General features: G+C 33.5%; 3 protein-coding genes across 12 annotated transcripts; 1 reads left to right on the top strand and 2 right to left on the bottom strand.

The window, feature by feature from the left end:
* The first annotated feature begins 923 nt into the window (after positions 1 to 923).
* LOC111018299 (uncharacterized) lies at positions 924 to 9,118 on the top strand. Of its 7 annotated transcripts, none has more exons than XM_022294333.2 (8): positions 924 to 1,045; positions 1,311 to 2,067; positions 2,271 to 2,696; positions 2,789 to 2,869; positions 4,288 to 4,473; positions 4,922 to 5,017; positions 6,750 to 7,113; positions 8,705 to 9,118. In XM_022294333.2, the coding sequence occupies exons 2-4, from the start codon at positions 1,573 to 1,575 to the stop codon at positions 2,816 to 2,818; spliced, it is 951 nt and encodes a 316-aa protein (XP_022150025.1). In that variant the 5' UTR covers positions 924 to 1,045; positions 1,311 to 1,572; the 3' UTR covers positions 2,819 to 2,869; positions 4,288 to 4,473; positions 4,922 to 5,017; positions 6,750 to 7,113; positions 8,705 to 9,118. The 7 variants fall into 7 exon arrangements, with proteins under 7 accessions (XP_022150025.1, XP_087973816.1, XP_087973817.1 ...); XM_088117690.1 differs by having other exon boundaries at positions 1,534 to 2,067; XM_088117691.1 differs by having other exon boundaries at positions 1,534 to 2,067; positions 8,736 to 9,118.
* Positions 3,033 to 8,270, bottom strand: LOC111018306 (gibberellin 2-beta-dioxygenase 6). Its single transcript, XM_022294342.2, has 3 exons — positions 7,587 to 8,270; positions 6,772 to 7,093; positions 3,033 to 4,436 (listed from the first exon to the last, which is right to left on the bottom strand). The coding sequence occupies exons 1-3, from the start codon at positions 8,063 to 8,065 to the stop codon at positions 4,206 to 4,208; spliced, it is 1,032 nt and encodes a 343-aa protein (XP_022150034.2). The 5' UTR covers positions 8,066 to 8,270; the 3' UTR covers positions 3,033 to 4,205.
* Positions 9,119 to 16,416: 7,298 nt separating the features above from the next.
* LOC111018326 (inactive leucine-rich repeat receptor-like serine/threonine-protein kinase At1g60630) lies at positions 16,417 to 22,064 on the bottom strand. Of its 4 annotated transcripts, none has more exons than XM_088117943.1 (4): positions 21,208 to 22,064; positions 19,771 to 21,106; positions 16,816 to 17,504; positions 16,417 to 16,736 (listed from the first exon to the last, which is right to left on the bottom strand). In XM_088117943.1, exons 1-3 carry the CDS (start codon positions 21,244 to 21,246, stop codon positions 16,834 to 16,836), a joined length of 2,046 nt encoding a protein of 681 aa, XP_087974069.1. In that variant the 5' UTR covers positions 21,247 to 22,064; the 3' UTR covers positions 16,417 to 16,736; positions 16,816 to 16,833. The 4 variants fall into 4 exon arrangements, with proteins under 4 accessions (XP_087974069.1, XP_087974068.1, XP_087974070.1 ...); XM_088117942.1 differs by having other exon boundaries at positions 16,417 to 17,504; positions 21,208 to 21,263; positions 21,400 to 22,062; XM_088117944.1 differs by having other exon boundaries at positions 16,417 to 17,504; positions 19,771 to 21,139; positions 21,400 to 22,060.
* Between the last annotated feature and the right edge of the window lie 953 nt (positions 22,065 to 23,017).

A 23,017-nucleotide genomic window follows, 5' to 3' on the forward strand; every position in this document is an offset into this window, starting at 1 on the left:
TAAATTTGGTTACTTAATTATTCTAAAAAAATTGATTACTCAATTATCATCAACGTTACTATTAAATTTAACTTATTTTTATTTGAAAATTACATTTTATTGCAAAGTAAAAACCTTTTAAATAATATTTGTTTAAAAACTATTAACTTTCATAAGTTAAAAAGAAGATATAAAATTAAAATAAATAATTATATAAAATTATAATGTCTTTTACAAATGCGACAGTGATATCAAAAAGTAAATAAAAATGGTAGTTACAAAATGAACTATATAAAATGAAAAAAAAACAGCTAGAAATAGATACCAAGATAAAAAAAATTAGATTTTTCTTGGATGATTTAGAAAAAACTAGAGAAAAAATTGTTGGATTAATTATTTATTACATATAATTTTAATTAAATCGATTTACTTATTTATAATTATAATTATAATTAATTAATTTCTTCATTTATTTGATATATTCAATTAAAAAACTAATGCATTTTAGAAGAGAGAATAAAGACAAAATATACATTGTAGCAACTTAGGATAGAAATAAATTATTGTAGCAATGGGGTGAAATAGTATTTACTGCAGTAAACCTAGGGTGAATAGTATTTACTGTAACAAACTCGGGTTTATAAAACTGTAAAACAAATATTAGTTTGTCTTAACAAATCCTACTCCCTGTTTTGAAAACGGAAAACCAAACACCCCAATAAACTTTTATAAGTAAAAAATTTGAAATCAATTTTCAATGCTAAAAATCAAACTCTCAAACTTATGTATAAACTATTATTAGTTTATTCTTTAAAATTTTTCAATGGTGAAAATTAAACTTTCAATGTTTGTCGTATTTAAAAAAATAAAACCTTCTAGTTACCAATTGGGTAATTTAACCTTTTTTTGGTTAAATATTATAAATATTACATATTTTTAAATTTGAAAGCAAAGTTGGGGGGCTTCTCATGATAACCAAAGGGCAATGGTTCCTTGTGAATCGGTGATTCGGCGTTCTCCGTCGCCATTTCCGAAACAGATCACGAAAGCTTGTCAAACCTCGTAGGTCAGTTGATTCTCTTCCCCACTTCGATATTTGATTGGGTCTCTTGAAATATGATTGAATTCTGATGTTTCAGTTTACGAAATTTGACGGACGTAAAGGGTTTTTCCATCTTTGAAATATTTGATCCTTGAATTTTAGTGTAACGGATATCTGAATTGTATAATTCTTTATATTTCGAGGCAATTACCGATTAAGTTGATATGAGGGCTATTATCTTTATCCTCACCCATGTAATATCTCAACTTTAGCACTTGTTGATTCCCAGTGCTTACTTCGATGGGGGAATCAGAGGACTGGAAGTCTGAAATTTTTTCCCGTTATAGCAATGGGGAAAGTCTGTATCTGTTGCAATCTCTTGCACGTTACGTTTGATATCTTTTTCTGGTTCTAAGAGGTTTCACGTCTACGTTTTTGTTTGAAGTTAGCCCTCGGAGTTATACTGATTTATGTATATGTATGTATGTATGCGTATATATTGCATCAAACAGTCCGTATCAGTGGTTTAGGATAACATCAGGTAGAAAGAAATGGTGAGAGTTGCTTCTGATGGAGGAATTGGACGTCGTCTACCGCAGTGGATGCTGGGAGCTCGAGCTGATGACCAAGTACCACGACCTAATGATGTAGATAACAAGAAGGAGCATCTAGATGAACAACTTGACTTTCTGGCCTCCCTAACTAAGGAAGCAGATTCGGTTTGGTGTCCTCCGAAATCTGTGTTGCGCCCAGAGACAGAAATTTTGGTGGAAGATTTGTGCGTCCCAGAGTGTGAATCTAAGAAAAGAAAGGGAAGGAAGAGAAATTCAAGTAAAATTGACAAGGCTGAGAATACTGATGACCCTGAGGTAGTCCCAGCAAAGAAATCAAATAGACTTGGAAGGAAGCCGCTGGATTCTTCTTTGAAAAAAAGAAAAAGGCTGAAGAAATCGGGCTCTGGAAGTAATTTAGATGTCGAAGTCCAACTTCAGGGTGATGATGATACAGAATTGACAGTGGAAGATCTGATGGTCATTGCAAAAGAGGTCGTTTACCCTCTCCTACATAGCAAAGACATTTTATTTTGTTTCAATCCCATGAAGTAGTAATCGATTTATCCTACGTTTATGCCTAACATTATTGGTATGATCAGAAAATGACAGATAGTTGAATGTTTGGTGGATTTACTCCCTCGTACAACTATTATGCATTAATTTTCAGGAATATAATTATTTTCATTTGCATGCAGTATGTTGAAGCTGATGAGGATAGGGCTGGTAAACACAAATTATATGGAGAACCTGAATCTAGTAGCTTAAATCAAACAACGAGCTACACCAGGAATCAATCAGACGGATCTTTTATTACTAATAACGACAGTGAGCAGAGTTCATTGAACTTTAAACCTGCAGTTTCTTGTGATTCAACTGTAATTTCAGATTGTGAAAAGGTTGATGTAGGTGTCAGGAGAACAGGAGATCCTGCAAAGGACATGCTGGATTTATTTCTGGGTCCTTTGCTTAAGAAGTCCTCAGACAACGAGCAATCCAAATTTGTTACAAAGGACATACAATTTGCTTGTGACTTGAAAAGTCAAAGTCAAAGTCAAAGGCATAATGATAATGTTGGAGAAGTGGTCTCAGTAATGAAGAAGAAGAGCAGCTTGAAAGATAAGGTAGCAATATTTCTTGGCTAAATAAAACATATAAATCTGTCACAGCGATGTCTCAAGACGGAGTAGATATGTCAAGATGTTTCTGGATCCAGGAACATTGGACTACAAGGTGGCTGATCTGATCCCTACAGCTGTTTCGTCTTAACTGATATCATCCAGATGATGTATCTGAGGTATATATCTTTCACTATTTTACCTCTAATTATTTTGGATGCAACACTTGTCGGGCTGTTGTTTACTTATGGCTTATCTTTTACTGTTTTTATGCATGTTTAAGGTGTTTTTTCAAGTATAAAAACCGCTTTAGTTAACAAGAAAAAAGATTGCAAAAAATAAAAGAAAAATAAAAGGGCCATACAAAAATATAGACCCAAGTAAAAGGAGAGCTACCAAAAAATTACAAGTCGCAAAAGGAGGAATATCACAAAAAAAATGTAGACCCAATGGCCTAGATGGATGTATTAGAAGTGGCCAAATTCCAGCAAACTCCAAGATTCCTGTACATCCTTGAGAATCAACTCTCCTGTCACCTTTTACTTGGATATTTCATAAAATTGCTTAGAAGCTGTCTCGTCTACAAAAACTTCCCTTAGTTTTGGAAAGGAGGAAGAACTTCCAAAATAGCACGATAAGCCAAGACCATGGAAAAAGCTCCACCAAATCTCTTCTACAAATCTTTTTTATATCTTGGAATTTTCAATGTTGGAAGACATTGTCTTTCATATGCTTTGTAGTCATCCTATCAAGAGGAAAGCAAAGAAGTTTGGACTTGTGGTTTGAAATTAACTCTTTGGTGTATTTGGCTGGAACGGAGTAACAGAATTTTGAATGAGCAAACAAAAGACTGGAGTGGAGGGTAGCATTTGAGTTATCTAAATTTAATGTTTCTCTTTAGAAAGTGAGTTGGAATCCTTAGTGTTAATCCTCCCTCCCTCCCTAACGCCACTTACTAGGAGAAAAATTTGACCCTGTTTGGGGTATTGTCTTTAGTCCCAAGATAGGAGAGATGTGTGATCTTCTCTCTCTGTTTTTCTGTCCTTTTTTTTCCTTCTTCTTCTTCTACCTTCTTCTCCTTGTTTTTGTAGCTTTCTTCCCTTTTCTTTTTTGATAAGAAACGGAAGAGCTTTTGTAGTGTGCACTGTGCTCCCCGACCCTGTATACTCCTTTTTGCTCTTTAATGATGTTTGTCTGCAGTGTTTCTTACCCAAAAAAAGAACAAAAAAGCATGCTTAGCCCTTAGGCCATCAGAATTTTTTCTGGAAATTTTACGTCGTGGAAATAGATATATCCCGTATCAGTGGCTAGTCTAGTCAATGCCAAATCAGGAACAATTTTGCGCGAATAAGATTTCTTTAAAGACTTGTAATATCATGTATCTTTGTTTTACAGACTGCTTTTGATTTTATATAACAGTGGTTTGTTGGGGACACGATTACAATTACATCTTATTGTGATTCAGTTGAATTGGTATTGCTACTGATTTTATATTTTACTTCTTGTTGCTGTAATTTAAATCCGAAATCTCGAAAGACCTACTTTGTAGCCAGTTTTCTCCACATCTTCTCTGACTTGTCTCCTGTATTCTGCAAAGGTGAAGTGTCTATAAGGTGAAGGCTGTCTGTAACTCCCGATACGAGACTGATTCGAAGGGCAGAGGAAGTACGCTATCGAGTATCTTTCCCGCATCGCATTCGTCACGACCCTGTGCTTCACACTCTTGTAGGTATCACTGCTCCAAGCCTGCAGCTCAACTTATCAGTCCATGACGATTGTATTAGTGAGTTTCTAATTGCTATACTATAATCACTCTCAACTCACATTTTTGACACCACCTTAGGTTTATATATATATAAATGTTTTTAATAATTAAGCTATAGAAGTTATGGATGTGGATATGAGAGGCACATATATCTCCGACCAAAAAGTCGAATGGTTGAATCCCCAACCCCACATGTCGTTATACTAAAAAAATGGATGTAGATATGGGAGAATGGACATGTCTTATGGTTTAAATCCTAAATCCAAAAAGTTGACTGAGTTTTGAAGAAAACATGAAGTTAATCGTGCATTATCATATTTTATGAAGTAAGTTTGTAAATGTAGCATCATGTTCTACCATTTCTTTTCCTCTATGGAGGAAGATATTTGACAAGAAACAAATAAAGATGAAATGAATGAGAAAAATACTAAAGAAAGTGTGTGTTCTAATATTTGAATGGTTTTAGGACAAGATTCTGTTCTAGTGGATCCAAACCCAAACCAATGGAATCAATTGGAAGGTTAATGAGGAGATATCACACAAGTACTCTAAAAGTCTGCAGGTATAACACCTATTTTGGCTCTTTTAATATTTTGCTTCTTGGACTTTTGTTTGCAATGATTTATTTTATGTTATTTGTCGTTAAGTTGTTGAATTGAATTTTCATTAAAAAATAGTTTACTTTCAAAATGTTAGTTTTAGTTCCTATCTGATGCACAGTTGAAATCTTTTACTACAAATTTATGATTACATTTGAAAAAATTTAGTCAAAGAAATGTCATGTTAAAATTATATTTGAAAGAAATATGATAAAAGTAAAAATGAATAAACCATAATGATCATTTTAAAGGATCAAAATTTAACATTTGTTAATTGTAGTCCTTGTATTTTCAAAACATTCATTATAGTTCTTGCACTTTTTAAAAAATTATCAATTTAGTCTTTATTTTTTAACACAAATTTTATACATAATAGAAATCTCTTAATAAAAATGATCAGTTTTTAAAATTGCAAAATCAAACTTTGGGAGCATAAGAATTAAAATGAACAAACAGGTAAAAATATAGAAATTAAAATGAACCAAATTGAAAGTATGAAAATAATATTTAAACCAAATAAATAAAAGTGAGATATTAAGAAAAGTCATATTAGTTGAACTTCTATTTATGATTTTATTAGGTTTTTCTTCCTTTCAATGTATTTTATAATATAAATGTAGAAGTTGATGACCAACCTCCCTAAACCAACTCTACTTAAATCAAATTAAAATCCATTTGGTGAGGTATTATTCATATTATTATTACAAGACTAGAGACTTGATTAAAAAAATTTAAAGTACTTAGAGACGAAATAGAACTTTTAAGACATTTTAAATAAAATTAAAAAGTGATGTATGCATTATACAGTGTCTTAAAGAATGCAAAACCTAAATTAAAAATAATAACAACTTTGGAATCTTAAGCTTTGAAGTCGAAAATGTAATTTAATATTTTAGCTATGGAGACAAAAATGAGCTTTTAATTAAAATGTTTAATGGTATTAACTATTACGTCTATTTATTGATCTATGCATTATTTATAATCATGGTGGTTAGGGGTTGGGTAAGTGTTTGGCTTCATGCATCTTAAGGGCGTAAGCAATATTTTTATTTTCATTTATGTAATATATATATTTTTTGAGTTTTTGAGTATACTTATTTGTTTTTAAAAGGGTTAAATTATAAAATTGATTTCCATTTGGTTCTTATAGCTCGATGAAGTGAAAACTTGCATCTTTTTTCCAACTTGTTACTTGGTTTGGTTTTAAACCGAATAGTCCAAACAAATAGAAAATACTAGCTCATGAAAACATGTAATGTTGGTAGAGTAAGGACGATTTTTGTCTACCAAGTCATTTAATTTTGCCAATCTAAGCATAAAGTAAAACATATAGTTCCAATCAAAAAGTTATGAATTTCAATCTTCACTAATACATGTTGTACTAAAAAATTTTTTGAACTGTCAATAATTTTGTGTCTAATAAATTCATGAATTAAAAAATAAAAAATTAATAGTTTAAGAAAATAGATATAAATTTTAAATTTCACAAATATATTAGACATTCAAAAACTAAATTTTTAATTTTTAATTAAAAACTTAATTAAACTAAGTTCTTGAGTTGAAAATTTGAACTCACATCCTTCTAATAAGAAATAAGTGTATTAACTATTTAAGTTATGCTACTCTGGGTGAAAGGTTGATTTTATGTTAACCATATTAAAATCTTATAGTATAAGAATGAAATACTAAATGCAGTCCAAAAGATTGGAGTTTTTACCTGGAGAAGATCTCCAATGTTGACGACGAGGGCTTCTGGATTGGGTTTCACTGCCACCCATTCCGATCCTTTCATCAGCTGAAGCCCGCCGCCGCAATCTTGATGAAGAATGGTCAGAAAATCGCTATCGGTGTGCGGCACCAGCCCGGAAACCTCGCCGGAAAATGGGCAGATCGGGTAGTGATTCAACCGGAGGAAGCACGTGCTTTCGTCGCAGATATCGTCCAACACCTCCCTCCGGTGGCCCAGACCCTCCACCAAAACTCCTGCCAGCGACTTTGCTAGCTTCGACATGGCGCTCGCCAGTTCCTCCATCACTTTCCTGGCGTCCAAAGATATAAGGTCAGTGAGTTTTGAGTAATGGGTTTTCCTCATCTTCGTAACGTAGTGCAATTGTGGGAGAAATGTGGCCGTTTGATGTTGGTTTATTGGAATATCGAACTGTCATTACTTACTCTGTAGCCTAACTGTTTGTGAAGATGTCTTAAAAGAACTGAAACTCTTCAAGTTTGCGGGATGTGGATGAAAAGTGCATGGATATTATAGTGTAAAAGATATTAAGTTAGATTATAAATATAGTCCTCCTAATACTTTGGATATTGTTTTGGTTTAGTCATTGAACTTGAAAAAATTTCATTTACGTTCCTAAAATTTGAATTGCCGTGTGTATTTGGACAGACTAACAAGCATGCCATATTAGAATTTAAGGATGTAGTTAAACTTTTTAAGTTTAAAGACGGACAATGTTTAAAGTATGGGAACTAAATAAAATGGACGCAGAGTTGGGAGAAGGGTGACAAATTTGATAGTGATACCTTAAAGAAATGGACTCTCCATAGCAGGCAGCTTCAGAGACCTTTCGGAGGGGAATGTGAAAAGCTTCAGACCAAGAGAACTGGTTTGGGTGAGTTGCAGTAGGTGTTCCCCATCTGTAAGAATTATCCAAAATCCCACTGGTAGATTTCCTCTCAAAGGATGTCCCAAACAACTTCATTTGTTCTTTGCTCATTCTGCTCAGCAGCTCTGTGGGTATCCCATGGTTAATCACTTGGAAGAATCCCCATTCTGCAGATGCCCTAAAAATCTCTCTAGTGCAAGCCATCCTCTCCCTTTCATTGCTACTTTCCAAACCTTTAAGATCAATCATAGGGAGCTGACATTCCTCCATGACAGAGCTAGTTGGTTGATTTCCATTGTTAAATGGTTGCAAGTGTGCTGTGGATTGCAAAAGCAACTCATATTGATGGAAGAGAGGTGGATTGGAGTCCATCATAGCAGTGTCTTCCTTAAACATGTGGCTTTCCTACAAAAGTTATGAAACTGAGGACTGAGGAGTGCTCTTTATATTCCCTGTTTGTGGAAAAAGAGAAGTTGGGTCTTAAATTGTGGGGAGGAGGAAGAGCACAAGTGGAAGAAGACAAAGATAACAGAAGAGGACACTGTATAGGAGCTCCCATATAGTGACAATTGTCGCGAAAATATTGATTCTCTCTCCTTCCATGTTCTCACAAAAATTTGGGAAGACAAGGTCTGTTTCGATCTCTTATAATATTAACAATGGAGGACCGTACCTTAGAAAGTGGGAAAACGATGCAAAGGAAAGATCCAAACCTACCTTCAACTTTTTGACTTTTGGGGGACAATAAAAGTTTATATTGGGACCCTTTTGTTGTCATGTAGCAAGTTTGTTCCCAATTGGCAGTAGGCCCATATGAAGTAGAATGTTCTATTCTTCCAGATTTTTTATTTAGTTTCTTAAATAATTTGTTTATGCTCTTCTGGTTCTTTTCTTTGTGCATAATTGGTGAGTTGTTGCTCCAAAACGCCATTGTTTTTTTCTTCCTCTGTACACCTAATCAAACCTGCCATGTCTGGATTCTTCATTTTGTTTTGTCAGTTTTATTTCTTATTTCTTCTCTGCTCTTGTTGGAAGATGGATGGAAGATGAGGTTGATAATTTACAGGTGCGTCTTGTCGAAGTCCAATTAATGGGGAATTTATGGCGATGACAGAAATCCAGAGGTGGGGCTCAAATTTCTTCAAGTCATGGAGGATTGAGTTTCAAGATTTTTCTCTAGTATCTCTTAAGGTTAATGCACCAGTACCCGCAAGTTCCAATTATATCATGTTGAGGATGTTTCTTGAACATCATTCATTGGATGGAATGGAATAAAGTTTAGGAGCTGCTTAGAGGTTGTTTTGGAAAATGGTTGAATGGTCGTATCTATTTAGTCGTTAAACTTTTAAAAGATTATTATGTATCTGGACTTAAAATCGTTTGTACTCTCATGTAGTTTATGTTATTAATGTTGTTAAATAAATGATGTTGGTATATCTATTGGTTAAATGTTGGTTGATTTGATATAACTTGGTAGACGGATGATAGAAGAAAGTAGTTAGGTGGATAAAATAAAGTGGCACTTGCAACGGATTCTAGGTTATTAATGTCCTTTAACTTAAGGGTTTAATTAAATATGAAATAAATTATAAGTTTAGTTTTTAAGATTTGAACTTGTATCTTTTTTTTTTTTACAACATAAGGTGGGGAGGTTTGAACTTGTATTTATTAGATTATTGAACTTTAAAAAGTATTATAATAAGTTCTTGAACTAAACTTGTAGTTTAGCCTTACAATTACGAGGAATTGTCGTTGGAGGGTTTTTTCACAACCAATTTTTCACAACTCTATTTAGATAAAAAATTTTCACTTTTAGATTTTCAAAATTTTTTTGGACCATATTATCTTTTTTTTATTTTTACCATATTACCCTTTTTTAATTTCAACCATCAATATATTTTATGTTTATTTTTATTCATACTTTCCATATATATATATATATTTTTTTTCAATTAAGGCAAAACATTCCTACATTTATTAAAGATTTATATTTTTCAAATTTATTTTTACTTAATTTTAGAGCGTTTGTTTGAATTTTCTGGCGTCTTTTTGGTTTTCTGATGTCATTTTTAGTAGTATGATAAACTACGCTCAATCTCATGTGGGCCCATTCTATTTTTTCCTCGACTTTTATAAAAAAAATATTTCCAGACCTTTCCATTTCACTCACTTTTGTAGGGCGATGATAATTATTTTGTTTTTTTAAATTTCCCCAAATTCAATCTTATTTGTTCTCGTGATTCAAAAAATTTCCCCACTTTTGTTGGGAGGCGGCAATTCAAAACTCTCTATTTTTTCTATATTCAATCGGGATTTGGTTCTTTCAGTCCGATGTCTTATATTATTTTTTCTCTAGCGTCTATTTGAAGATTTCAACCATCATTATATAATAAATTTTCTATACTCCTCTGAAAGGTTAATACTTTTTAATCTAATTCACTCTTTTTTTAAGAGGTACATCAGAAACCAACTAAGAAAGGGAAAGAGAACAATTAGAAGCAATTTAAAGGAAAATTTCATATGAAACCCCTTCCAATCCAAATGCGATCCTCATGGGCTACGACATTACCTTCACGATGAGTGGAGGAGAAGCAAACCATATCCAACAAATAATTAACAATGCCTGAGGAGACACCCCACCTTAGAGGTGTCCTGAGTGAGAGACTGGAAACACCGCAAGGAGTCCGACTCTAGAAGGATAGCTCGAAAGCCCGCTTCACAAGCCAAGTGGAGGCCACACATATGGGGGAGGGATGACGAAGCTACCACGAGAAGATGACTGGTGGTATCCCGAATAACTATCCCAATCCCACCTGCAAGAAACCTAGCATCCGTGTCTGCCCTTCTAGACTGCCGAAGATTCACCGACCGAAAAGAGCATATATAATCAGATGTCCAACTCCCGAGCCAGACTATAGACCGTTCACCCAACGTAGGAACATGATTTCAGTAATTCCAAGTAGCCCAAAAAAAACTGAGAGCTCCTCAGACTCAGAGAACAGAAGAACATGTCGTTAATATATTTATTAGGTTATATAAATTCTAATTTTCTCTCTTCTTCTTGAACGGTGACGATCCAGATCTGCAGCACGTTCACCGGTGACAACGCGACTGGTACAACTCCGAGTGGCAACGACCCATATTTAATGCCATCTGCATGCAATGCTGAAAAACAATGTTTCTCGTCGGCTAAATGAAATATTCGGGTTCATTTAACCAAATCGCACCAGATTTTAGTTTCCTATTTATGATTGCTTGCTTGATTGTAGGGATACTTTTATTTGTTGATAAAATATATATTTAATTTAAAAATGGACTTTTCCTCGATGGGTCCGACAATTGACAAAAGTGTAAAATTGATAGGTATTAGAAAGTTATGTAATTAGAATCAATAAATGGTCTATTTGTGTACTTATCCTTATAATTATTTAAGGTTTAAGACTTAACCTCCTATATGTATATATACTAGTGTCAAACGATTGTTCTATGAGATAAGTCGAGGTGCACTGAATTTTTTTTTTTTTTACATAAGATTTAAGAGCTAAATAGCTAGATACTTAGGGGCTTAATTTGTAATCTTATTAAAAAAAAAAGGAACATTTCAATCAATGTACTTGAGCTAAAATATTTTTTGTTGAAAAACAACCTATGCATGAAATATGTGCAAGTGAATGAATCTGATAGATCCACACAATAAATAATCTAATGTGAAATGTGTATGTTTGAAGTTAACCAAAGAATTAAGGGAGAAAAAAAGAACCATGCATGAAGAAATTTTTTTAAAAAGTAGCTATGCAGGCATATATCTATTTTATTATTCTAAAAAAGGTAAAATTTATTTTTCTAAATATTTTCTAAGAATATTTTGGGTTTACTTATAAAGAAAGCTTTTAAATGGTTAAAAATAAAAATGGTAGTCAACTTTTTACTTTTGGAGGTAACTTTTTAAGAAATAAAAAAAAAGTCTTTGAAAAAATTTCTAGAAAAGGTGCTCAAGAAAAATGTACTCTAGTTTATTGAAGGTTACAAAAAAAAAAAAAAAAAAATTATGCTCAAATTAAAATTTTGCATTTAGGGTATCTTTTTGTTTTTTAGCTTCAAAATTATAATATTTAGCTATATATCTTAATAGATAATTGATTTTCTCACATTGAACAAAATAAGCACCTATATTATATTATTCTATCTAAATAGTTTAGATTTGATTCTTTCAGAAATATAAAACATTAAAATTCTAACGGGTAGAAAATAACGCGATAGAATAGGCATAATCTTTAGGTTTAGAATGATTTTAGTAAAATTGCTCATTAACCAAGGTTCAAAATGTCGATATCGATGGAAATGTCGAGGTCCCGACAATTCGTCGACATTGAAGGGAAAACGACATTCTCCCCCCGGTTGATGTTGAGGTGTTCGACACGTCGACATGTCGAGCGATATATCAACGTGTTGCTCGAAATTTAGAACTCTGCTGCTAACATGTTAAAATCATTGAGTTTAACCATATATGTGAGTGGAGATCTGAATATGTCGACCTTTGATCGAGAATACATGTCTTAACCTGTTGGAAGCAAATAAGGAAAGTTGTTTATCAAATTCATCTTAAATTATATATAAACAAGTAGATCGGTAATTCCAAACCAATGCAAGTACAATTGATATAATATTTCAAAAATTTTTAAAACCATTTAATACGATATGTAATACGATTTTTTTCTTCCAAAAATGGGAGAAATGATAATATGAATTTAGAGGTCTTCTTTTCTAAGGATTATTATAATTGTCAACATGAGCTTAGATTAACGGTAATTAACACCAGTCTACAATGAAGAGGTCATAAGTTTGAATCATCATCCAATTTGTAGTACTAAAAAAATTAATAATAAAAAACAATTAATATGATGGAAAAGAAATGAATAAATGAATATTAAATTATCATTTAGTTTCTGAAAAAAAGTTGAAATTCTATTAGGATTCTTAACTTTTATTCTATTTTTAGACTCTAACCTTTTCAATATTTTTGTAAATTATTTAATCATTGTCATTACCTTTTTTTATAAATTATTTAATGAAAACAGGACATAAGTACATATTTTGTTTATTTACACGATTAATAGATACTTAGATAAGTATTTGAAGCCCCATCTAATTATGTGTTAACTTTTTCAAATGAATTTAGATTTTTTTTTAAATTAATGATAATCGATTAAAATATTAATATTGTTTATTATTTTTAGTAGAAGTATCAACTAAAACATAAAACTTGAAAGAAAGAGGTTTTTTTAATAATATTCATGTTTCTTGTTTACAGTTTTCTATTAGAAATATAAGTGTTCGATAATTTTTACAATTTCTCATTTTTCATTTTTAAGAAACATCAAAAAAAAATTGTATAAAAGTTTTTGAAACACAAAAACTAGTTCCATGTTCTCCTTTCTAGTTTTCAGAGTATTATTTTATAATTTTTTTACTCGTAAATTGCATAGTAAATAATTAAAAAAATTAAATAAACGTAATTTAAAAAATTATTAGAAAAAGATATTTCAAAACTAAATTATATATTTTTTAAATTTAATATTTGTGAGAAGAAGAACAAAAATCCTTTTCAATTAAAAAAAAAACAAGTAAATAGATTGTTTTTCTTTAAAAAAAGTTGAAACAATAAACAAGAAATTGAAAATAACCAAAAAAAAAAGTATCAAACTAGACCTAATGGACAAAAAGTATAGGAATATTTTAAAGAGTGGCAATTCACATTTGCCAAATTTAAAAATATAACAACAGGTTATTACAAATACTTACGATAATTTTTTTCAAAATTTTCACACGCCTATTTAGATCTTTTAAGACAAATTAATTTTTATCCTCGTATATTACTGACAGACATTGATAGAACTTCTATTAGTGTCCATTAGTGAATATGTCTATCATTATTGATAGATGGCATATGGGGGTTAAAACATGGTACCAAGAAAAAACTATTGTCAATTTCAAGGTTATTTTAGTCTATTCCACGAGTGTCTTTTTTTTTTTTTTTTTTTTTTTGCTAGAATGATGTTGTTAGCAATTAATTATATATAGTTTTTGCCATATATTCCAGCGCCTCAATAATATACTTGAAAATTTAAAAACTAAATTGAATATGCTTCAAAATTCATAGTAAAATAAAAATCTAAACTTCTATGAAGAGTGACACTTGTCTGATTAAAAACTAAAAAGTTGATGATCAAGTTGTGGTAGTGCCTCTCTATTGTAGAAAGAATAAAAAAATATGTTTAGTGAGTAATAATATATTAAGATTATTACAGAAGGTGTGTTTTGAGCTAACTCTAAATGAAGATGCTTTGTTTAAAAAAAAAATTAATTTTCTTCAATCAATATTTCTGATTGGGAATTTGGGGGAGGCTTATGAATGACTAAAGATCATGTTGATAGAAAAAAAAAAAATAAAAGAGTGGGTGAAAATTTTTTGGATTTGCTTTTAAGAGATTTTAGATGGTAAACAATTGATTATTTGATATAAATAAAATGAGGATTCCTTTTGAATGACTTCCACCCATTGTAAAAATAATTTAAAATCCTATTTCAATCTTAAAACTTACTAATGGTGGTTAATTTTTCTATAAATCATTTAACAAAAATTTAATACGTGGAGAATATAATAGATGCTTTATTCACTAATATGGTTGTTTGGTTGGTTGTTTTTGAGGATAAAAAATAGTCTAACTTGCATAATTGTAGCATGTTTGGGGAGACGAGATTGCCTACGATCGCTCCCCTTTCGAAGAAATGGCTCGTCCCGATAAAAGAAGGAGGTGGATGTTTGTTGGGTGAGTTGAGAATGGAAAAGCATTGCAAGGCGGGCGGATGAGGCATGTCAAAGTCTTCGAATTGACAACTTTATACAAAGTTTATATATTATATATCAAAACATTTAAAAGTATATGGATTGTAATAAAACATAAAAAAAGTTGGAGATGAAGAAAATAAACAGAGAAGTTCAAATGTTAAAAATAAAATAAAATAAAATTGTGAAAATAAATCCCAATGGGCACTCCAATTTACCACGGTTTGGGATTTCTTGATATATTGATTTAGAGGTCTCAATTTCGAACTTTCTGATGAATTTAATATAAAAAATCCTTCATGTCTCCAAGTTCGGCGCAAGTGTCCCTGGATATAGAAGAGCAAAACTCTAACTCCTAATTATATTATATATATATTATATATATATTAATAAAATAAAATTGTGAAAATAAAGTTGAAGGTTAGTCTAAAAAAGTCTCCAAACTTACATTCACTTGCTCCACTTGCTCAAGATGAACCAATTCACTAACGTTTAGCAAGTTACAAGAATATTCCCTAAATAAGAAAATTTATGGACTCTTTGGTTAAACTACCACGGAATCTAAGAGCTGAAGTTTTTTCTTTTTAGTTCAACATGTAGACGTGAAAATTCAAAATTCCAACTTTCTAATCGAAAATATATATTTTGACCACTTTGACTATACTTTAATAGTAAGGTGATGAGTTCTTAATATTTCCTTTCACTTAAGCGCTTGGTTATTAGCACAAAGCACAACAGATGATTATCAATGTTAATTGGAGTCAGAGAGAATATAATTTCAAGGATGTGAACACAAGATCTTCTATTATGATATTAGTTAAATACTATCGAATCCAAAATACTTAGCCGACGATATACAATAAATTACCAGCTCAATCGGTTAATACATATATCACTAATAATAGAGTACAAAATAACAGTGGTGAGTTGGACTACTCGTTTTGTTGTGCTATTTGGTTGGACTTATTTAGTATATTCTATAACTGTGATAAATTCCAAAAGTCTAATTTTAAATTTGATTCCAAGAATTGGTATTGTTAATAGCTTTAACATATTTGCTGAGTTTTCTTCACAGTGCAAGTTCATTTTCTCAGCTGTTTTGAACAAAATACAACTTCTTGTTAATCTGCTCTGGTTGAACACTGGATTTTTATTTAGAGAATTGCACTTTAATTGTCACAATAAATCTTAATTAATTAATTCATTTATCTATTAAGTTTTTAAGTATTCTCTTCAACCAAATTCCTTTTCTGATAGCCAGAGGTGGAGTAAGAAATGTTCTAGAGAGAGGCAAAATTTGTATTCCAACTTTATATATACAGAATCCGCAAGCTAGAGAATTTGAAACTTTGAAACTTTAAAATACATAATTACATTAAAAAAAACTTTAATAAATATATTATTGCATGTTATTTTTGTTAAAATTAAAACAGGTAAAATATATTACAAACTATATAACATTTAAAATAATAATTACAGTACTGAAAAAACAATAATTATACAAATTTTATAACAGAAATATTAAATAATTAAATAATATTATTTTAAATTAAACTAAATAATTAGTTGGTAACTAATATTTATTTACAATATCATCGCTTGTTTGGAAACAATTATAACATAAACAAAATCACTTCTGTCATTGTCAAAACCAGCTTCATTTAAAATTGTGCTGTTTGATAATGATATTCAAGTGACTTTAGAAAACGTGAAAAGTGATTTTGACCATACTAAAATCACTCCCGAACATGCCTTTAACTGTTTTCTTCGATTATTTTACTTGAAAACACTCCTCACCATCTAAGGTATCCAGGTTTCTCTTGACCATCCACTTACATCCTAGTGGCCTTTGGTCTTTGTTCTTGTCAACCAACTCCATAAAGGACTCAAAACAAGCATGAAGATCAAATAACTGATAACCATTATTGATGGAAAAAATCATCAACTGCACTGCACTGTGTGTGAAATGTATATTCATTGAACAATATGAAGCAAATAATTGGGTTGGAATAATGACATTGAATCACCTAAAAACGCTACACTTCCAACTCTTCTAGAGATAAATTACCTGTTTCGCGTCAAATGTGCATCGAGAGCTCAAGACAACGACGAACCATGTGCATCAGCTCCAACTCCGCTTCTCGCTTTATAGAAACTCGAAACTAGCCGAAAGAAGAACCTCTACTGATAAAATCTAACAACTTTACACTCTCTAATATCCTAGATCAAGAATCAAGATTCGTTAAAAATGAAAATCAATAACAGCAGCAGCAACAACAATAATAATCAAAATGCATACTTGTAAGATGGAAGCCATTCAAATACTTAAATGTTCTTCCCTGGGCAAACTCTGGACAATATCCGACCATCTCCCTGGTGAATGGTCACTACTGTTGGATGAGATTTGAGCCTCTGCTCTTGTATCTCTTATCATCTTTAGAACTTCCCTCATCGTAGGTCGGTTATGCGGTGTGAGTGAAACGCAGGCCATTGCAATGTTCAAAAGAGCTTGGAGTTTCTCTTCCGATGCCTCGTTTCCAGAAGCCGGGTCGTCCCCAGATTCCGTCTCTTCTTCCCTAACTGAATTAACCCACTTGGGAATATCGGAACCATGTTCTTGGACTAGATCTTGAAATGGCGTTTTTCCTGTTAGAAGCTCCAACAGAAGAACACCAAAGCTATAGACGTCAGCTTGTTGTGTGGATGGCTTACGGATGTCGCGGCATTCGGGAGCTCGGTAAAAGAGTGAAGTTGCACTGGGTTCTTCCAGTGAATCGGGATCTCGGAATAAATTAAGACCATAATCAGTAAGGCATGACTCGAAATCAGATCCTAATAGTACATTTGAGGATTTCAGGTTTCCATGGGTTAAGCCAGGGTTCTGGTGGATATGCAGAAGACCATTGGCCAAGTCTTCAGCTATTTTGAGGCAGGATGTCCAATGAAGAGGCTTTCCGCCACCTGAAGTTCTCGATCCTGTAACGGTATCTTAAAACAAATTATTGGTGAAAGCAAGAGGAGTTTCACTAACTAAGAATGCCCAGATGCACATTATGTTATGGATCTACAAATTTCAGAGAACGTTCATAGAAGTATCACATGGCAATTACAAAATTTAATTCAACAAGTACTAAATCACAATTTCAACATCATTCAGTGGACTAAAATGATAAGGAAGCCGAAAACATATAAAAAAGCGTGAAACTAATAGATGGAACCAACAAAGATAATATGCGAAGCAGAAGCCAAGCAAAACAACTAGACTACGCAAATAAACAGAACTATCAGTTTCTGAAGTAAACAAACCATAATTCTTACGGAAAAAGGAATACAATTTAAGAAATAAGACATGAATGTTATGCACTTGCACATAAGGACTGATGTCTCGAAGCACAGATATAGAGGGACATCATTTTCTGAAAAATTAGAGCATAGACACAACAAAGATGCATTATTAAAGGAAACATCTTTTAAGCATATTTGAATATTATCATTCATTCCAATGATTTTCATATTAAAAATATATTTTGATTTATGGTATTTATGTTTGAAAGATTGTAAGAAGTAATGGCGTATGCAAAGCTTCATGACGAAGAAGAAATCAATCACATATTTTTAGTCATGCAATACCTTATAACAAAAGATTCGAAAAAGATCTAAAACGAAATATATATTTTCCTAGATGACAAATCATATGAAAAAGAAATTTAAAAATCATTTATGCTTATATGCTTGCATGTTTAAAACAAGTCTGATGTTTTCGTATTCGAATTTTATTATTTTTCTTATATATTTTTCCTTTTCTTTGTCAACCATTTTTTTTCAACCAAACGTAAAAACTTCAAGTGTTTCAAATGGGTTGAAATGTCCAAGTGTCTGATATGGACATTTTACCAAACTAGAAAGTCCATGTTTTATATCAATAATGAATCAATGATAGCTCAAAGTCTCAGAGAATCTCCATTCTAGCACCGTCCTCTGGACCTCTTCTTCCAAGGGGAAAAAGAAACAGATCAGGAAAATTTTCAGGGAATCTCATTTTGACTAGAAATATTTGGACATTTTAATGGCTTAAATTTAGAAGAAGGAAGAAACAAGTAAAATAATGATAAAACAAAATGGAAAAGCTTAAGGTCAACTTGCCTAAAATTTCAAACAAGTCGACTGGTCAGCAATATCGGCAAACTCAGAGTTATGATGAAAATGCCATGTGAAAGGGACAAAAGAGAGAAAATAAAGGGAATAAAATAAGCACAAGAACACTACTACAAGCATGAAAACAATGGCATATTTTAAGCACATAACTCTAAATCCAATTGGAGATTAATGGGCTGAGGTTTGAAAGATGAGTTGTCATCCAAATTAAGGCCAATATCCGTTTCCCCAAATCAAGAACTCAACTTTTTAATCATATTCATACATTTGAAAAGTAGGGACATGAAAATAATGGACATTGTCGTTATTAAGCTGGATGGAAATCCTGGCAGATCTATGTAATGGGAAAACATAATGTGTGGTATGCAGTACAGAGTACTATGGTATGATGCACATAATAATGCGGGCCCATCACAAGACAATGATACAATAATGAATGTATAATCATGTCCCTGATCATTCTCAAAAGCACAAGGATTAAGACCTTTCACCCATATTTAACCCTTTATTTTCATCATCAGCAGTGTGTTCCTAGAAAAAAGAACATGAAAGGGGTGGACGGAGCATAACTGCACAAGCATGTCAACAAAACTAGTAAAAGGTGAGAGGCAACGGGAGTATGGGGAAAGCCACGTGATCTGTGAATCTCAACTTTTGCCCAAGTCTACCACAAGACACGAGGTTAGCTTTTACCAGAGCATGTCCCCCACGCTTTTCTGTGAAACTTTGAGTTATGTCAGCATGGCTTAGGGGAGCCTGGCCGAGCCAACTAGTATAATTATACACTTTCATTGAAACTTGTCTCAATTGTTTAGATTTAATCACACAGTTTTCATATAACAGAATCAAATCAAGTTGGGTACGGAAAATCATTTTCTTTTTGTCCCTTAGCAGAATACCCATTTCTCAACAAGACATCAGATTCGTACTTCAATGGCTAACTTAACAGTTTACTATCGGTAATAGACTTTTCAGCATTAACACACAAGACCCAAGACCCAATACTCAACTCGTGTGGCAGCAATTGCAAATCAAATAGTCAGCAAAATTTCAACAAGAACATGATTAAAAAAGTTGTAAGGTGACCGACACTACTTACCATGGATGAGAGAGAAGAGGCTGCCATTAGGGAAATAATCGTATACGAGCAGGCGTTCCTCCTTAGCCTGGAAATAGGCTCTGAGAGGGACCAAATTGGGGTGTCTGAGCCGCCCAAGAACCTCCATCTGCCGTCCGAACTCCTCGGCTCGTGGGTACCTCGCATCCTTCAGCCGTTTCACTGTCACAATATACCCAGATTCCATCACCGCCTTGTATGTGCTCCCAATGGTCCCTCTGCCCAATGTCTCCGCCGAAGCTTTCAGCAGATCTTCCAAGCTGTATGTCATTTTCTGATCTCCTGCTCCGCAGAACACCAGACTCCCCAGTCCTTCACTTTCCCATGAAAATCCCACTTGCTTTCCTCCGTTGTTACCTCCTCTACCACCGCCGGCGGTTCCGGCCCCGGATGCTTCCTCCATCGCCGCCCCTTCGTCGCCGATTCCTTTACTCCTAACCTCCGCCAGGCTCTTTCTTTCCCTACATTTACAAATCATACACAGTAGAAGAATGCACATTAGCAACCCCACAAACCCACCAACGCTTCCTGCTATTATTTTGACCAATTTGGTGCGTCTTGAAGACGAGCTTGAGCCCGGGGTTTGTGGGTAAGAGGGGCTCAAGCTCAACGATGGCGAAACTGCACCATTTCCACAGGTATTCTGAATCTGTTCTCCGCAGAGTTCCAGGTTGCCGGAAAATGACGACGCGTTGAACCGGACCAAGGCGGGGGTTACTGGGATGTCACCGGAGAGGCGGTTGTTAGACACATTGAAGAATCGGAGACTGGTTTGGTTGAACGGAGGGATGGCGCCGGTGAGTAGGTTGTCCTGCAGGTGTAGAACGTAGAGACGGCGGAGCTTGAGGAGCGAGTCGGGAATGGGGCCGGAGATTTGGTTACCGGAAAGAGCGACGACTTTCAGGCGGTGGAGTCCGGAGATGGAGCTCGGAAACTGGCCGGAAAAGTTGTTGTTGCTTAAGTAGAGGGACTTGAGATTAACGAGACCCGAGAGGTCAGGGATTTCGCCGGAAAGTGAATTCCCTTTGAAACTAAGAACACGAAGCTGATCCAAACGATTCAAAATCTTTTGGCTAAGAACACCAGAGAGATTCAGATGCTCCAAAACGAGTTTAGTAACTCGCCCATTCGTGCACTCTTTCACGCCTTCCCATTCGCAGACAGAGCTTCCGCTTGCTCGCCATGGCAGCGAGTTTCCAGCGTCGAGAGATTCCTTCAGCGCTAGCAGAGCTTCAGCATCCCCTGCTCGGACATGAGGCAGTACGCAAACCAACAACGCGAAGAACAACGGAGAGTACCGAAGTTTCATCGGAGAGAACTACGAACGGAAATCACGATCTGAAATGCGAATCTTCGACGCAGAAATCACAGAAATCAAATCAACCCAATGAAAGAAACAAAAATGGAAAGAAATCTTACAAGAAATATTCCCATTCCCCTTCCTCTTCCTTCCTTCATCTACTCGGTGCTGGCGCCTTAACTCTCAAAAAACATCCAAAACCGGCGCCAGTGGGAGTCATTTTCAGAGTCTTAAATACGTTTGACCGAAACAACAATGAAAAACACAGTCATGGAGAACAATCCCAGTCTCAGTCTCAGTCTCAGTCTCACCTTGTGTAAACATGGAGTGAACTGCAGAGAAGAACACGAAATGGTCTCCAATGGCGACGCCCTCGGGAAATCACCGACTGTACTGACTGCAAAGAAAACTACTCACGGACATCGCGCCAAAAAAAAAAACCCTTCACGTGAACCCCTCTGAAAATGAACGATTCTTTTCTCCTCCCCATGAATCGCATAATCATTTCTTTATTCAAATTTCTCGAAGCGCTAAACCAACTTCAAATCCAACGCAGGAAGTGAAGAAGAAGGCCGCGAGCGGCATTGGCATTTTCCGGTCAGTGGGTGGTGGGTTTTGGAGGAGGAAGAGGAAATAGAGGCCTTATAATTGGAGAATGGAGAAATGGCGCCATGGACGATGGATCTGTGTACTGTGTGCGTGACAGTAGTAATAATTCAAGAAAGAGGAGAGAGAGAGAAGAGAGAAATGGCGTTTAAGCGGAGCCTCAGGAAATGGGTGAAGGAATTGAATGGCAAAAAGAAAAGGGTCCGATTCCGATTGGTAAAAAAATTAATTAAAAATTGGTACACGGTGGTGTGGAGAGGGAGGGGACTCAACAACCTGCCACGTGTTCTCATTCATTCATTTTCTTCTATCAATTTCAATTTATTTCATTTCATCGTCTTGCTTTCTTCTTGTTTTTGTTTTTGTAAATGGTGTGAACGTCTTTGATATTTATGTGTAAAAGTAAAGATTAGAGGTTTAAAATATATAGTTTTAGTGTATAAGATTCTTTCTTTAAGAAAAATTAGGACGTATTTGGTAGGTAAATTTTGTTTTTGGTTTTGAGATTTGTTGGATCGAATGGATTTAGTAAATATCTATATACCAAAACGAGAATCATGAAAAGTAAATTTGAAATTTTAAAATGATGGATTAAGTTGAAATAGATAGAAACTTTGGTGAATACACTATTTTATGGTAGAATTTTTTTTTTTGTTAAAATTAAAATATATAAAATGTTAGGCATAAATATGACCTATTAGATTTACCAAATTTGTATAAATCTTTTAGAATAAAAGAGATTTGGTCAAACTTACAAAATAAAAAGATGTGCAAAAATTACATACGAGTGTAGAGCCACACACTCGGATGCTTAAATCTGAATCAAAGTTTGAAATATAGCAAAAAGTATGTTTTGTAGGGTACTTCATTATAAGTATGGAAGAATTTAAATAGAGAAAAAAACCCAAGGTCACCGCTTATATCTTCTTTTATATCTATCTTCTTTAGAGATGGAAGAATTCAAATTTCTAGAGGCAATTCATATTGTTTAAATTAAGGAATTCAAATTACAGAAACTAGACTTTTTTACCCCATAACATAAAACATAATATATTATAAATCATATTGTAAAATAATAATTACATAAAATTTTGTAACATATATATTAATAAATTAATTAATAGTATTTTTTATTTTTACTTAGTAAATACTATTAATTTGCAAATACAGTACTAAATACCTCTCGAACAATTTTTTAAATTGAAATTCAATTTTCGAATGGGGGACAAAAACAAAATATTGTTAATAGAATACAATCTTTTTTTTCTTTTTCTAATTGAATCCCTTACTTTCGAATTTATCTCTTCAAATTACCACCCGAAC

This window comes from Momordica charantia, assembly GCF_013281855.1.
Source record: "Momordica charantia cultivar OHB3-1 chromosome 9 unlocalized genomic scaffold, Mcharantia_2.0 BLBB01000009.1, whole genome shotgun sequence".
NCBI classification, from domain to species: domain Eukaryota; kingdom Viridiplantae; phylum Streptophyta; class Magnoliopsida; order Cucurbitales; family Cucurbitaceae; genus Momordica; species Momordica charantia.

Coding starts and splice junctions, on each gene's coding strand:
- LOC111018326 (XM_088117943.1), bottom strand. CDS start 21,246: ATGAAGGAAGGAAGAGGAAGGGGAATGGGAATATTTCTT. Junction 21,107..21,207: donor GGGGAATGGGAATATTTCTT/GTAAGATTTCTT, acceptor TTCCGTTCGTAG/TTCTCTCCGATGAAACTTCG. Junction 17,505..19,770: donor CCTCTTCTCTCTCATCCATG/GTAAGTAGTGTC, acceptor ATTTGTTTTAAG/ATACCGTTACAGGATCGAGA.
- LOC111018299 (XM_022294333.2), top strand. CDS start 1,573: ATGGTGAGAGTTGCTTCTGATGGAGGAATTGGACGTCGTCTACCGCAG. Junction 2,068..2,270: donor TGATGGTCATTGCAAAAGAG/GTCGTTTACCCT, acceptor ATTTGCATGCAG/TATGTTGAAGCTGATGAGGA. Junction 2,697..2,788: donor AGAGCAGCTTGAAAGATAAG/GTAGCAATATTT, acceptor TTCTGGATCCAG/GAACATTGGACTACAAGGTG.
- LOC111018306 (XM_022294342.2), bottom strand. CDS start 8,065: ATGTTTAAGGAAGACACTGCTATGATGGACTCCAATCCACCTCTCTTC. Junction 7,094..7,586: donor GGAGAGTCCATTTCTTTAAG/GTATCACTATCA, acceptor TTTGGACGCCAG/GAAAGTGATGGAGGAACTGG. Junction 4,437..6,771: donor ACATTGGAGATCTTCTCCAG/GTAAAAACTCCA, acceptor GTTGAGCTGCAG/GCTTGGAGCAGTGATACCTA.